This window comes from Lynx rufus, unplaced genomic scaffold (assembly GCF_022079265.1).
Source record: "Lynx rufus isolate CCGP_SWC_20201006 ecotype Redwood Valley unplaced genomic scaffold, mLynRuf1.p SCAF_10, whole genome shotgun sequence".
Taxonomy (NCBI): Eukaryota; Metazoa; Chordata; class Mammalia; order Carnivora; family Felidae; genus Lynx; species Lynx rufus.
This window is the reverse complement of record NW_025814824.1, coordinates 63,611,083-63,625,113: the sequence shown is the minus strand read 5'-3', so window position 1 is coordinate 63,625,113 and position 14,031 is coordinate 63,611,083. Positions and strand designations below refer to the sequence as shown.

General features: G+C 45.7%; 1 protein-coding gene across 2 annotated transcripts in view; it reads left to right on the top strand.

Annotated features, from left to right (window-relative positions):
- Nucleotides 1–10,115, top strand: part of GRIN3A (glutamate ionotropic receptor NMDA type subunit 3A) — a 294,454-nt gene extending 284,339 nt beyond the window's left edge. For both annotated transcript variants that reach the window (XM_047067179.1, XM_047067173.1), the window contains exons 10-11: nucleotides 1,227–1,303; nucleotides 5,979–10,115. In XM_047067179.1, coding sequence (XP_046923135.1) covers nucleotides 1,227–1,303; nucleotides 5,979–6,321 — 420 coding nt within the window. In that variant the 3' untranslated portion in view covers nucleotides 6,322–10,115. The remainder of the gene's footprint in view (nucleotides 1–1,226; nucleotides 1,304–5,978) is intronic.
- Nucleotides 10,116–14,031: the final 3,916 nt, after the last annotated feature.

The window sequence follows — 14,031 nt, the reverse complement described above, 5'->3', positions numbered from 1 at the left end:
AAACTCATTAAATGAGCTTCGAATCCCTGTTTCCCTTTAGATGAACCCACTGAGCTCTATTCTGTCCCCATTTTCAATGGTCCCAAAGGGCCAAGTCCACTGGTGCCAAGGCAGAGCCACACAGGATCGAAGGCCGGCCGGGTAAGGCAGACACCAGCACACTCATTCACGGGAGGACTGAAACCGCCAGGCCAACCAGCCCTTCAGGCACATTCCCTTGCACAGTGCCCCCTGAAGGCAGCTGGCACGGAGGGCCAAAGTAGAAGAATCCAAAGGGTACTGAGAATCAGAAGGGGAGAGGTCTGGCAGCAGCATCAGTTGACCCCGGTGAGGCAGAGGCCCACGGTGCCATCTTGATCTCCTGCCAAGGGCTCCCTCGGGGCTCCCTCCAGCCTCCTGGGCCTCATTGGGCTGTCAGGCTGCCCAGATGCCAACCTCTCCGTTGTGTTAACACCATCCCCTCCCCTCCCCCCCTTTTTTTTGATAAGTCACTGTCATTGGTTTCCTCACTTGGAACCCTGTTCTTCCTGCTTCATCCTGGAAAGTATTTGGTCTCCTCGGGAGAACTCCACAGACAGGTTACCTTCATTGTGTGCTAACGTGACTGGCTTCATTCATTCTGAATGCTTGCCTGCTTTGTTTTGGCTGGCAAGAAGTTCAGACTTAAGTTTCTGACTCACCTTTAGCAATTCCACAAGGCCTTTTGCCACACACGTTGTGACAGCTCTTCTTTCTGTCACATACCTTTTTACAACCCAGAGCGCTTTTTTTCTTTAATTTTTTTAAATCTTTATTATTATTTTTGAGAGAGAGAGAGAATGAGCAGGGGAGGGGCAGAGAGAGAGGGAGACACAGAATCCGAAGCAGGCACCAGGCTCTGAGCTGGTAGCACAGGGCCCGATGCGGGGCTCAAACTCACGAACCGCGAGATCAGGACCTGAGCTGAAGTTGGATACTCAACCGACTGAGCCACCCTGGTGCCCCCAACCCAGAGTGTTTCTAAGCTACCTATCAAATTACTTTTTTCCCTCCAGGTAGAATAACAACTTAGAATTTGGTTCTTTTGAGATTTAGGGCTGAAGGTTGTTGATCTGTTTTGGGGCATCCCTGGAAATGTGTTTAAAGAGGCTAAAATATTAGTAACAACGAGATACACTGTTGAATCTCAGGAGGTACTTTGTCCCAGACTGTGTGTTTCTAATGTGTGAATCTGTTCTTTCTGCCAGAGATTACATAGAGCACTCAACACATCATTTGTAGAGGAAAAGCAGCAGCGTTTCAAGACTAAACGTGTGGAAAAAAGGTAAGAGACCAGCGCCAAGTGTCTTTATGTTGGTTAAAATAAAAGTGGAGAGATGTTGGGGTGTCTGGGTGGCTCAGTAGGTGAAGCATCCGACTTTGGCTCAAGTCATGATCTCATGGTTAGTGAGCTTGAGCCCCATGTCAGGCTCTGTGCTGACAGTGAGGAGCTTGGAGTCTGCTTCGTACTCTGTATCTCCCTCCCTGTCTCTCTGCCCCTCTCCCACTTGTGCGCTTGCTCTCTCTCTGTCTCTCTCAAACATTTAAAAAAATTTCTAAAAGATAATAAAAGTGGAGAGGTGTAACTGAGACTCCCTGCTCCAAGGGGAAATAATGTATAAATAATTCAGATCAAATCAGGACCAAGTTAATGATAGCACCCTCAGTAAAAGTATATGTGATTTCAAACAGAAATAGAACAGAGAATAAAAAATATATCTGTACGTACATGGACACTGAAATGCAGTATAGGCAATATATGTCATGGTTAGCAATGAGGCTGTGGTCTCTAAAGTCAAGCATCTGGATCCAAATCCTGTCACAGACACTTGCTATACATGTGGCCTTGAGCAAGTTACTTATTTAACCTCTTTGTGCCTCAGTGTCCTCATTTGTGATTGTGATAAAAGCAGTACCTACTTCCTAGAGATGCTGTCAGGATTAAATGAGATAATACATGTAAAGCCCTGAAAACAAAGCCATTTTAGCTCTTGTTATCATGCACAGAGTACACATAAGACTTAATTCATGAGTACTGCAGGCAATTCGTTTCACACAGTATTGCCTTTCTGGCATGGTTCTGCTCCCTACTCCTTTCCAGCACTCCTAGGAATATTTGAAATATGCAACAGACGTGTTCTGCTTAATCCATTTCCTGGCACTCTTCCTACAAACTCCCTAGAAAAAGCGTCTCGTTAATAGGAAGTAAAAAGCATTAAATGCATAGATGACATCTGAAAACCGAAGCTTCACACCTTCCCCACATCCAGCCTGGGAAGGGCTGTTGTGGCTGAAGATGCCGGTAACATTTGGCCCAGCTCCTGGCTGGCCTCTGCTGCTTGCTGCCTGGGGCGGCCCACCTCCTTCTTTCTCAGGCCCAGAGGCCTCAGTTCAGGGCACCCCCTCCAGGCAGCTCTGGGGCAGAGCTTCAGCTCAAAGTTCAGCTTTCTGGGTAATTTTGAAATCTGCCACTCACGCTTCTCATAATAGCAGAGAAGGAGAAAGGGGTGAAAAAGCATGATTTTTTTTCATCGTTTGTACCTCCTCTGGGACTGCTGCCATCCCATTGTCTCCAGTTTGCATCTAGCTTGTCAGAATCCTTTCCGTTATCTCTCGGAGCCCCTCTTTCCAGTCAGTGAGCACCTCCCGCCCTCTCAGTCTGTGGTATTCCTGGATCATATTGCAGCCCTGTCAGCGACAAGCTGTAGACTAATCAGGTCACAGCTGTTCTATGTCATGTTACGTAGGCTTTTTTTTCTGTAATTATTTTTAACACAAATTTTTTAACCAGAGGAACACAAGAAGACATAGCAGCAAAGACCTTATCTCATGACAAAGCATTTGTTTACCAGCCACAATAGAAACAGGAAGCCCAGTGATCCCATTTCCAACCGTGATGTGATCCCTAGTCACCTCTCTCTCACCTCAGTTGAGAACCAAATGTGTCTTCCACTCAGTGGATCCATTTTTCTTGGCAGATTCCCTTTTGGAGCCCCTTATTTTGAGGAGCTAAGACAAAACACACCCTCATGGCCTATCCTGGGCCCACGCTCGCTGTGCCACCTCCCTACAGCCCGACACCCGGCTGTACGTAACCTTTTAGATGCCGTGAGTGTTTGAGGTCCCCCCAGCTGTCACGTCTCCTCGGAATAGTCTCATGGAGTACTGAACTTCAGTGTTACATAATTGGTCTGTGGAAGCTCATTTTGCTCATTTTTAGTGTCAAATGCAGTTCACCCACAGGTCACATTACACTCTAAGGCTGAGGAAGGTTCAGTACAAAACATAACCTAAACCCTGTAGAGACTTCCAATTAGACACCAGTATCTGTCATCTTCTATTCATAGGGAGCCCAGAGCCACATGTCGATTACCAGGGCACTTGTAAATGCTGGCAACCAGCCTTTGTCATGGAAGCCAGCTTTTGCTTATTCTTCCGTATTATATATACTCCCAGATATCTGTACAAAGCTCTGGAGAAAACCACATGGGCTATCTCCACTTACCTGATTTTTGTGGTTGCCCAGACATACCAGGAGAATTTGCAGACACCCTTCTCCTAGGTTTTCCTTAGGAATCATTCTGTGGTCCCAGAGTTAGGTCTGTTGGGTTGAAAACTTTTTCCCTCTTTTCTTGGAAGAATATGTATGCAAATGCCTGTGTCTGCTACACCTTGGCGTCCCTCCAGTGTGCCCCATATTTATTGAATAAAACAATAAATTAGTGGGTGAATGCAGAGGAGTGTGGCCCCGAGGACCGGGGGTGGTGGATTGTGTGTGTACCTGCTGGAGAATAAAGATTTCTTTGAGTTAAAAAAGATAGGTGAACGAATTACTAACATGTGGATGTGAGGAAAGGCTTAAAGTAGATGTTCCTTTTCTATTTAAAGCAGAGGAAAAAAAGTAGATATTGCAAGAGACTATGCCTAGTCTTTGGTTTATTGAACCTGGGATTTCATGTAAGTTTTGGTTTATACTTCACCCCACTGGGTCTCCAATACACCCCCATTTCCCCTTTCTCCTCACCCCCAGATACACAAAAACTGTAAACCAGATGAGACGGTCTTGAAATTTCTCAAATTCAATTGGAAAAGATTTGAAGGAAAAATTCAAGGGAACCGTAGGGCTGGAAGTAAAATTGTAACTGCACGTCTGATCTAGGTGTAAAGCCAGTGGAGCTGTTTCACAGCCCAGGACCCATGAAAGCTAAGCTCTGGTGCCACCTGCTCATTGATAGGAGACTTAGATGATGAGAAATGTAAAGGAACCGCAGGGTAGTTTGGAATGTATTTTAATGGCTTGGGGCCTGTATCTCTTAGTTTTTGCTGTGTAAGAAAATTATCTCAATAACTTTTTTACAACAACAGCAAGTTGCTTAGTAATCTGTGGGTCAGCTGTGCAGTTTCCTGATCTGGGCCAGACTTGGCTGAGCTTGGCTACATTTGCTCATATGTCTGCAGCCAGCTTGTGGGGAGGGGAAAAGCAGCTAAGCTGGCTGGTCTATGGCCTCGGCTGGGTCAACTGAGAAGACTGGGGACCCTGCACATGATCTGTTATATCAGCAGACTAGTCTGGACTTGTTCCCACTGTAGCAGCAGGGTCTGAGAGGGACCCTCAGTGAAGGTGCACGAGGCTTCTTAAAAGTTTAGGCTTAGAACCGCCACGTGCCATTTCTGCTATTTTCTGTTGCCAAAACAAGTCATGAAACCAGACTACATTCAAGAGGGAGGGAAAGCCAGACTTCCCCCCTGCCCTTGAATCCCCCTTGATAAAGATGAGCTGCAAAGTCACATTAGAGACGGACATGGATGGAAAGGAGGAACAAAGGATTGTGACTATTTTTGCAGTCTACCACAGGGCAAGATGAAGCAGAATCATCCTATTAAGCCCTTGTGTTTCTGTTCTCATCCATGTAACTGACTCAAGACTTTATTACCCCTCCCTGTTCCCCTGCCTCTGGAGGTCCTCCCCTTCTTCTGGAAAGTAAGAATCCAGAAATAAAGTCTTGAGTCAGTTACATGGATGGGAACAAAAACACAAGGACTTTATAATAGAGTGTTTCTACTTAGGTTTGCCCTGTGGTAGATTGCAAAAGTGGTCATAACCCTCCTCCTCCCCGCCGCCGTCCTCCTCCCCGGCTAGAAGAAAGCAGAAGCTATCCTGCTTAGGGCTCCAGTCTGTTCTTGAAGCAAGAAACTCTTCTCATTGCATCTGTCAGTGGATTTCAGGCACCAAATCCCCCTCCTCTTGTGCCTGTCCGACAGTAACTCTTTCTGTCTACAGCCATCTCTCTGAGATGGGGTAGTCGCTTTGATGGAAGCCTAAAGGAGGATTGTGAATCTATTTCTATGGACTTTCTTTATTCCAGCAAGAATTTGAGGCTTTCTTGGGGTTTCTTTTTAAGCTTCAGACACGAGCTGTCATTCTCAGCCCATGTAAAGTCATCCCTATAATGGAAAACTTTTTGCTGAAACCTGCAACTTGTATGTTTTTATTCCCCTCAAACTCAAGTAGTAAACATCAGAGTAGTCCTGTGGGACTAAGGATGAGCGTTTTATAGTATCGCTGCTTCAAGTCCAACAGATTCTCCCTTTTCCTAAAGCACCATCTTTATGGCCAGAGAATGTTTCAAGGCACTGCTGCTCTCTGAGCCTCACCAGCAGGAAGGGAAGGGAAAGACATCCAAGGTACTTCATAAAATATGCCACACCCTGGTCCATCAGCCCTCCAGATGACACACCCATTCCGATTTGGTAAGACCTTGAACTGCAGTTGAAAAAGAACTGTATTGACTCTTTTTGTCCCTGTGCCACTCCAGCAGGAGTCTGTCCCTGGCTTTGTGGCTTCACCTCTGAATGCATAACCAGCTCCACGGCTGCAGTTTGAAATGGCCAACAGTCGGGGGACAGCACTCTAAGAGCTGCAGAATGGAAGGTAAATCTGATGTGTCTTTGTTTCCTAGGTCCAATGTGGGACCCCGTCAGCATTCCAGTGTGTGGAATACTTCCAGTCTGAGTCATGACAACCGACGGAAATACATCTTTAGTGACGAAGGAGGACAAAACCAGCTGGGCATCCAGGCCCACCAGGACATCCCACTCCCTCCGAGAAGAAGAGAGCTCCCTGCCTCGCTGGCCACCAATGGAAAGGCGGACTCCCTAAACGGAGCTCGGAACTCAGTGATGCAGGAACTCTCAGAGCTCGAGAAGCAGATTCAGGTGATCCGGCAGGAGCTGCAGCTGGCTGTGAGCAGGAAAACAGAGCTGGAAGAGTATCAAAGGACAAACCGGACTTGTGAGTCCTAGGTGACCATGCTGCTCCCCGTCTCAGTTCCTGGCATTCCTCTGAGCCCTTGAGACACTTTGTAATGCTCTTTTGTAACTACTGACACAAGTGTGGGGAAGGTGAGGTCTAAGTCTTCTTAGAGGTCAAGTCTGCTCATCCCATAGCCTAAAACGCAACCACAGCTCTTCAGAAGCTGACTCTCTAGCTCTCCAGGGTAGGGGTATTTCAAGAGCAGGGATCGTAAATTAGGAGTAAACTGCGTGGTAAAGGGTCTGTAAAGGACCGGGCAACCCCAGCTCCTGAAAATCTTTTCATCAGGTGCCACACACATAGTTCTGGGTTTTAGCCCTTTCTCTGCCCTAACACCAACAGGAGATAAAACTGTTCCTCATACCTGGTTTTAATCTTAGTATAGAACAGGATTATCCAGGGTTGGGGCTTTTGATACAAGTCTCCCATCTACATTTGTTCCTGCATTCTGAATGTAGAGCCAGAAAAGGGCCAGAGAAACTTAGGGCAGTGAGGCGGGTATGTAAAACATTAAGTGAACTCATTAGCATCACAGCAGACCAAGGACTGACTGGATCAGGCAACAGCCATGTTTTTGAGAGGGTCCTGGATCTCCGACACCATCCTGACCCACATTGAGTAGGACTATGAAAGGGATGTGGTGAGTGAGTGGGAACAGGACAGACAGAAGAGGTGAGTACATTAAAAATGTACACCATGCTGAAGAACAAAAGCTCCAGGCCAGAAAAGCTCTTTGGCTAAGGAATGAATAGGACTGTACTTCCAATCTAAGCATCTCCACTAGAGTGTGCCTTTTATAAAGAAAAGCAAAGCACGGATGTGGCCTTAGGATGATACTGGAATATCCCTGCTTATTGCCTGTACGGGACATGTGAGCTGGCACGGTGGGTGAAGTGAAAATGCTCTGCAAACCACATTCCAGGCCATTTTCAAATCAGCACTTGCCTCAGCTCTAGGAATCCCAAAATCAAACCTCCCCTGCAACCACCAAGCTTTAACATTTGGGACTGTCCCTGTGTTGTCCAGAGCTATATTGGTCACTACCAAGTCCGTCTCCCAGCCCCATACCCACTCATGCCTGAGGGGCTGTGACCAGGTGTGGTCCCTCCCTTCTCCCCCAGGTCCCACCCAATGCCCCGAGAAAGTGATACCAATACCCTGGCTTCCCCTCTGTGCCGGCATCCTTGTCCTGGTTGCCATGATGTGGACATGCGTGCAGGAAGGGAAAGTCCTGGCCAACTATGGAACATCAGTTCCCAGGGCTAGCGTAGGTAGGAAGCATCTAGGAACCCATTAGAACGTGATTGCCAGGACCTTCCCCAGCAGATGGGGTGAGCTGGGGAGTCTGGAGGGGAGCTCAGAAACCTACTTCTTAACAAACTCTCCCAGGTGATTGACAGGTGTGATCCAACAATTACTTTTCAAGAAACACTTCAAGAAGTATGGCTGCTCCAGGCCTGGGGAGAAGTAAGAGCCTTTTTGAGTTTATGTTGCAGCACACAGCTGCTGACTGACCTTCCATACAGCCACTTCCACCCCAGGGCACCATTCAGGACTAGACTTCTTTACTTACCAGTTATTTTGCTCCGCCCTCATATCAAATGGAACGCCCACAGTGAATTCACAGCACTGTCCCAAAGCACTGTGCTCTAACAGCTGCACATCATTGGAAAGGCTCCTCAATCACAAAATTTCTCCTGTGTTTCTGCCAAGCACTACCCAGTCCCCAGGGAAAGATAATTCCTTAAGCTGTAATTAGATAACACTTTAGTTAATTGTCCGAGAAAGCCCTGGGGTGGATGTAGGCACAGAGATACTGATGAGAGAGGTGGGAAGGGTCTAGTTGGACTTCAGCCTCACAGATGAAACAGAACGGGGAGCCCTGGAAACAGGACAATTCTGCCTTGAAATGCCCTATCCTCCCATGTTCTTGCCCCAGGCCCAGAAATAGGTTTGCAACTGTCTTTGGAAAATTATGCCTGGTAGCCATCCCTACCCATCTGCAACAGCTGATGCTGTAGACTCTTGCCATCATGCTCTGCGCTCCCCAAACCTCTGCGCGGCCTGGAAGGCTGATGTACAGGTGTACCTCAACTCACGTAACAGCCATGCTCCTAATGTACATAGACATTTTTATAACTCAGCTCATATTCTGACTGTACTTGAGAAGCTGGCTATTTAAAGGAACCCAGAGGTGAATTCTTTTGTAAAAAATCCTTTTGTAATGCAATTATCCCCTAACGTATCTGTTTTGTAAGTTTGGATTTTTGTATAACGGGTTTACCTTAAGCTTCTCTCCTGGGGCGTTCTGAGCAGTGGTAACATGCCAGACGGCCCTGCCTATCCACAAAGTAGATGGCCAGTGCACAGCTTCTCGAATATCTTCTGAGGAACTTCTTGGCCAAAATGGTGGCCAGGATGCGGCAAGCAGCAGCAGGGGCTGAAAGCAGACTTACTGCTGTCAGCATTGCTTAAAATGCTTCCATTTTCTGGATAAAAAGAAACAGCGTAATTGCTTGTGGTGAGATGAGGCTGTCTTAAGTAGCAATGATTGTTTTTATCGGTAGTAATTGAACAGTGTTTTGCAATGTGTGAAACAGTGTGTTGTGTTTTATAGAGTTCATGAAATGGAGGGTCCTTTGAAAACCCTTTCTGTTCTCCACCTCTGTTCTTTCAGCTCCCCTTAGGCTCAAAAACCACAAAGATCAAAATCTTCAGGTGGAGGGTGGTATTTTAATAAGGAAAAAAGATCAGGGATGCTACCTTGCCTCCTCTTCTGGGCTTCTGTTTCATGAGATCAGGAAGGCCCGTTCTTTTCCAATTCAAGCTCTGGTGTGGTGAAACCTGGAACGTGACAGCCTGATTGTGTTACACACCCCATCCCGCATCCCAAGGGGAAATTCCTCTGGCACAGGAAGCACACAGTCAAGTACGACGGGGTGATCAGGGGTGATCAGGAACTGGGGTGATCAGGAACTGATAGGGCTACACTTTGGTTCCTGTCAATAATAATAAGGGCCCCAGAGTGTGGATGCCTCGAGGTGGAGAGGCAAGGGGAATCCTTCCAGCCATTAAAGAGGAGTTGGAAGAATGGGAAGACAAGTGAGGCAGCCACAGGGATACAACCAGTTGAGCTCTTCAACATGCCTGGAGGGGACTCTCCATTATTCATGGATCCTGCTGTTGCACAAGCCCTATCTGGGAGCTTCCGCTTCTGTGCCAACCAGAGCAGCCACCAAGTAAAACTGAGGTGTGTCTTCCAGGCTGGGGGCTTCCAGTGTTGGTGCTGGGTCCAACAAAGTCTTGGAGCTAATACGCACATCCTAGGTGTGGATAAAGAATGAAGGGGCAAGAAAGTACTTTAGAGCCTCTCTTCCTCCCAACTCATTTTTGATAGGCAAACCAGAAAATCCAGTAGTCACGGAAAGAACCGCTTCACGACCTGCTCTGTTGAGTTGTTCCTTTCTTCACCAACACCACCCATCTAATCCAGGACTCCTTCACTTTTTCAGTTTAGTCCCAATCGTTTTATGAAAATAACGTATTTAGAAGTATTTTCTTAAGGTTTGTTAAGAGTGTTTGCATTGTGTCTTCATTGTACTGTGTGTGCGCAATCGCTCCGCTCCAGGAAGAATTGAAATGCTGTCTCGTGAGCATGAAGTGAACAGGCTGTTTTGCTCCAGCCACTTTTCTTGTACAATCATGTGGATGGACTAGATGTCCTCAGGTCTTTTCCATCTTCAGTTTCTATGACTGTGGAATAAATGTTCAGATAGAAACTTCATTTTCCAATGTACTGCTGGCATTATCTTTGGGGATTCAAATACGGGCATGGTACCAGCCCCTTCCTCATAGGAGACCCAATCATGCTGTGATTTATACATTTACTTAGTTGAGATAACATGGTCCCAAAACATACTGAGAAAACTCAGAGCCCAGGCATCACAAAGTAGAATCGAAGTGACTTCGTCTGAAAGACATTCTAGGAAAATCCACAACATTGAGAGATCTCTAAAAAATTCTGCCCGGACCACCCTCATGTGGTAATTCAACAGCCTCCTGCTTGTTAAACAGCCAAGTGCTAGAGACACAGCAGTGAAGAAGATGGGCATGCTCTCTAAGCTCGAAGACCTTCTCATAATCTGCCCTTTTCCCTACCTATGAACAGACAATACTGTCATAGCTAACATTTACTGAGCACTTATTTAATCTTCGTTAGAACCCCATGGCACAGGTTCTCTAGACCTAGTCTAAAGTAGATAAACTCCATGGGGCCCCTGGGTGGCTCAGTTGGTTAAGCGCCCGACTTCGGCTCAGGTCATGATCTCACGGTTCATGGGTTCAAGCCCTGCATCGGGCTCTCTGCCCCTCCCCCACTCATGCTCTGTTTCTGTCTCAAAAATAAACATAAAAAAACTTAAAGTAAACTCCATTTTACAGATGGCAAAACTACAACTCAGGGCATTATGGAAGTTGCCCAAGGTCACACAGCTAGTGAGAGTAGTGGCAGGATGAGACTGACACACAGGTGGTACAATTCCAGAACAGCCATTGTCCATTGCCAGGATTCTGATCATTGCCTTACAACTCCTCTCCTTCCTCCAATCCCCCTTCAGTCTGCCACAGCTCCCCCAGCCCCTGCCTCAGCCTGGTCCCCAGCTCCACAGAAAAGGAAGCCAATGCACTAACTGCACCACTGAACTCAACACTGTAGCCCCCGAGGCTCACAGAAACAGCTGTTTTAGGCATCTATGGCTTTCTGGCCCAACCGAGAACTGGTACAAATACAGCTGAAAATCAGGCAGCAGTCCCACAGTCTCAGGCACTCTGCAGTTTGTGACACACCCCGCACTTTTCGTGGCTGGCAACCTTGCCATCATGAACCTGCTAGCAGGATGCATTCTTCACACACATTCTTTGGGAATATAACCAAGTTGAATATCATACAAATACAAATCTATGGCAATCTAATTCAACCACCAGCTTACCCAAGGTTGTTTTGCATCATTCAGTCATTCATTGGATGCGTATTTTGAGCCAGATGTTGTGCTAGCTGCTGGAAAGAGAAAGATAAACAGCAGATTCTGACCCCACAGAGCTCAGTCCAGTGGGGAGATACAAACTGGCAAAACAATGTGGCGTATATTCTGATAAATGCACATCAGGTACTATGGAGACAAAAACACTTACCGTGTGTGTATGTGTGTGTGCGCACGCGGCGCGTGTGTAAAGCAGAGAGGAAGCAAGCACTCTCCCATCTCTTCTTGTTAGGGCACTAATCCCAGCATGAGAGTTCAACACTAAGACCTAATTACCTCCCCCAAACCCCATATCCAGATACCATCACATTGAGGATTAGGGTTTTAATACACGAATTTTGGGGGTACACATTCAGTCCACAGCAGAGACCTAGCTAAGACTTTTTTAATGTTAGCATATTTAAAACTTTGTCTTCCTTGGGGCACCTGGGTGGTTGTCAGCTAAGCGTCCGACTCTTGATTTCAGTTCAGGTCATCATCTCATGGTTTGTGGGATCAAGCCCCACACTGGACTCTGTGCTGTGAGCATGGGATTCTCTCTCCCTCTCTCTCTCTCTGCTCTTTCCCCACTTGTGCGCACTCTCACTCTCTCAAACTTAAAAAAAAAAAAAAAAATATACTAGGTTCGTGTATGTCTTCAAAAAGACTAAGAAGACTCAAAGTATTTTAATTTATTATCTTCCTGATAACATGCACTCTTATTTGTACAGGTCTCCACTTAGGGTAAAAGAAAACAGAGGTCTGATTACCACATTTTGATTCTGCTGTTACTACTAAACTGAGTGGCCCTGGGACCGGTTTCCTCCTCTTTAAAATAAGGACATGGTTTATTTAAAGTTCCTTTCAGCTCCCACATCCTATCTTTCCAATCATTCTACTCCATAGAGTTTAGTAACCTGGAATCCTCAGAGCATAGCATTATTTTATTAATGCAAATGTACTGCTTCCAACTTTATAATTTCCCTCAAAACAAGACTAAACCTACAAAAGACACCCTAGCTATCATGGGTTGTCTTGAACAGAGGTAGTAGTTTTAGAATTCATAATAATTCCTTTTGTTATCACTACAAAAGGAAATTTAAAATATAGTAATATATTTTAGGAAAATCAAATTTGAAGAGTAACTTCAATATATGAGGAAAAATTGTTTCCACTTGGTGAAAAAACGTGAGTAGGGTTTGAATTACACATTGGTCCAATTCAGCAGACTTCAGAGGACCTGTTAGCAGAAGCAAGGAGCTGAATTAACCTACCACGTGGACCTTCCTGGAGTGCTGTGTGCCAGGCCCTCTGCTGGGGACTGGGAACTACGTTAAGACACTGTTCTTTCCATGTCCTTATTTTAGTATCCGTGAAGTATGCTACAAATAAGACCTTGATATCTACCATTAGGAAGAGACCAAACTTGGACAGAAACCTCCAGAAAGTAAAGCTCAATTTTTCTTTGTGGTGGGACGATTACAGATCCAGGACATGTTGAGGTTACTTCTACACCAGGGGTTTCCTACTGTGTAAACAAATCCAACATGCACACCACCCACCAGTGTCTACATCCTCTCAATGTAGCTGTCTTACTGTCTCAAGTCAGGTTTCATGGTTAACAAGTAGTCGAAATTTTTCTGCAGACTCACTGGTACTTGGCTTTATCTATCAATCGACAGTCCTCAACAAAATTAACCAAAGCGTAAAGGCATTCCACACCAGCAAACGACCATGGAACTGATGAGAGCAGCACACAGCTTCCTTCAAGAAGTGAGCATCACCATCCCAGTTAGGTCTAAAAGAAGCCTGATGACCACTTCTCTATTGTCCAGAAGCTCCCCCTGAATCGCCACAATATCAAATCACATTCATTACTCAAGTGACACGCATAGAGTACTACGTGCACAGAACGGCCCTCAAAGGACAAATATGCCTTTGGATCTGCATTGAGATTAAGAAAATAAATAAGGAATCCCAATGGAAATTCATGTACGAATGCCACAACTAGCAGAAATGGCTGAGCACCTTTGAAAAAGATCCCTACACAAGTTAGAGGGTAAGATGTAAAGACACATGCCTTAAAGCAGATCAACCCAGACTTTGGTCCAAATTACCAAGACAATTTCCAAGATAACAAAGGAAAGTCAAGAAAAAAAGAGACCATCCCCCATTAAGACCTGAAAAAAGAAAAAGAGAAGACTCCAGTACTTCTCCAATAATCTTTGAAATTGGCATTCTATTTAGGCATTAAACAAATTGTCTAAAAAGTTCCTTATGGATCTACAGCAGTAAGTCTGAACTTCTTTGGGATTTGTGAAGTTTCAAAATTCCTTTGAGAATCTGAAAAAAGCTATGAATAATGTACATACAACACAAACAAAATTTTGTATACAATTTATGGGTATCCCTGAAGTCCATTCATTGGCCTCGTCTGTAAAAAGAAGCCAGACTGTCCAAAAACCACCACCATTTTTGATAATTATCTCAAAATGACTGTAAGAGCTCTCCATGTTGCCAGGACTTCAAACTAGTTGGGACTAGGCACTCCCTGCTCTTCCCAGCTAAAGGACCTTCCCCTAAACCCAGCTTCCCATGGGACTAGTGGTTTCCTCCACAATGTTCCACAGGCTGCAGTCCCCCAATCCTGGGCGGCCAGCTTTCCTAGCCAAGTGTCATAAA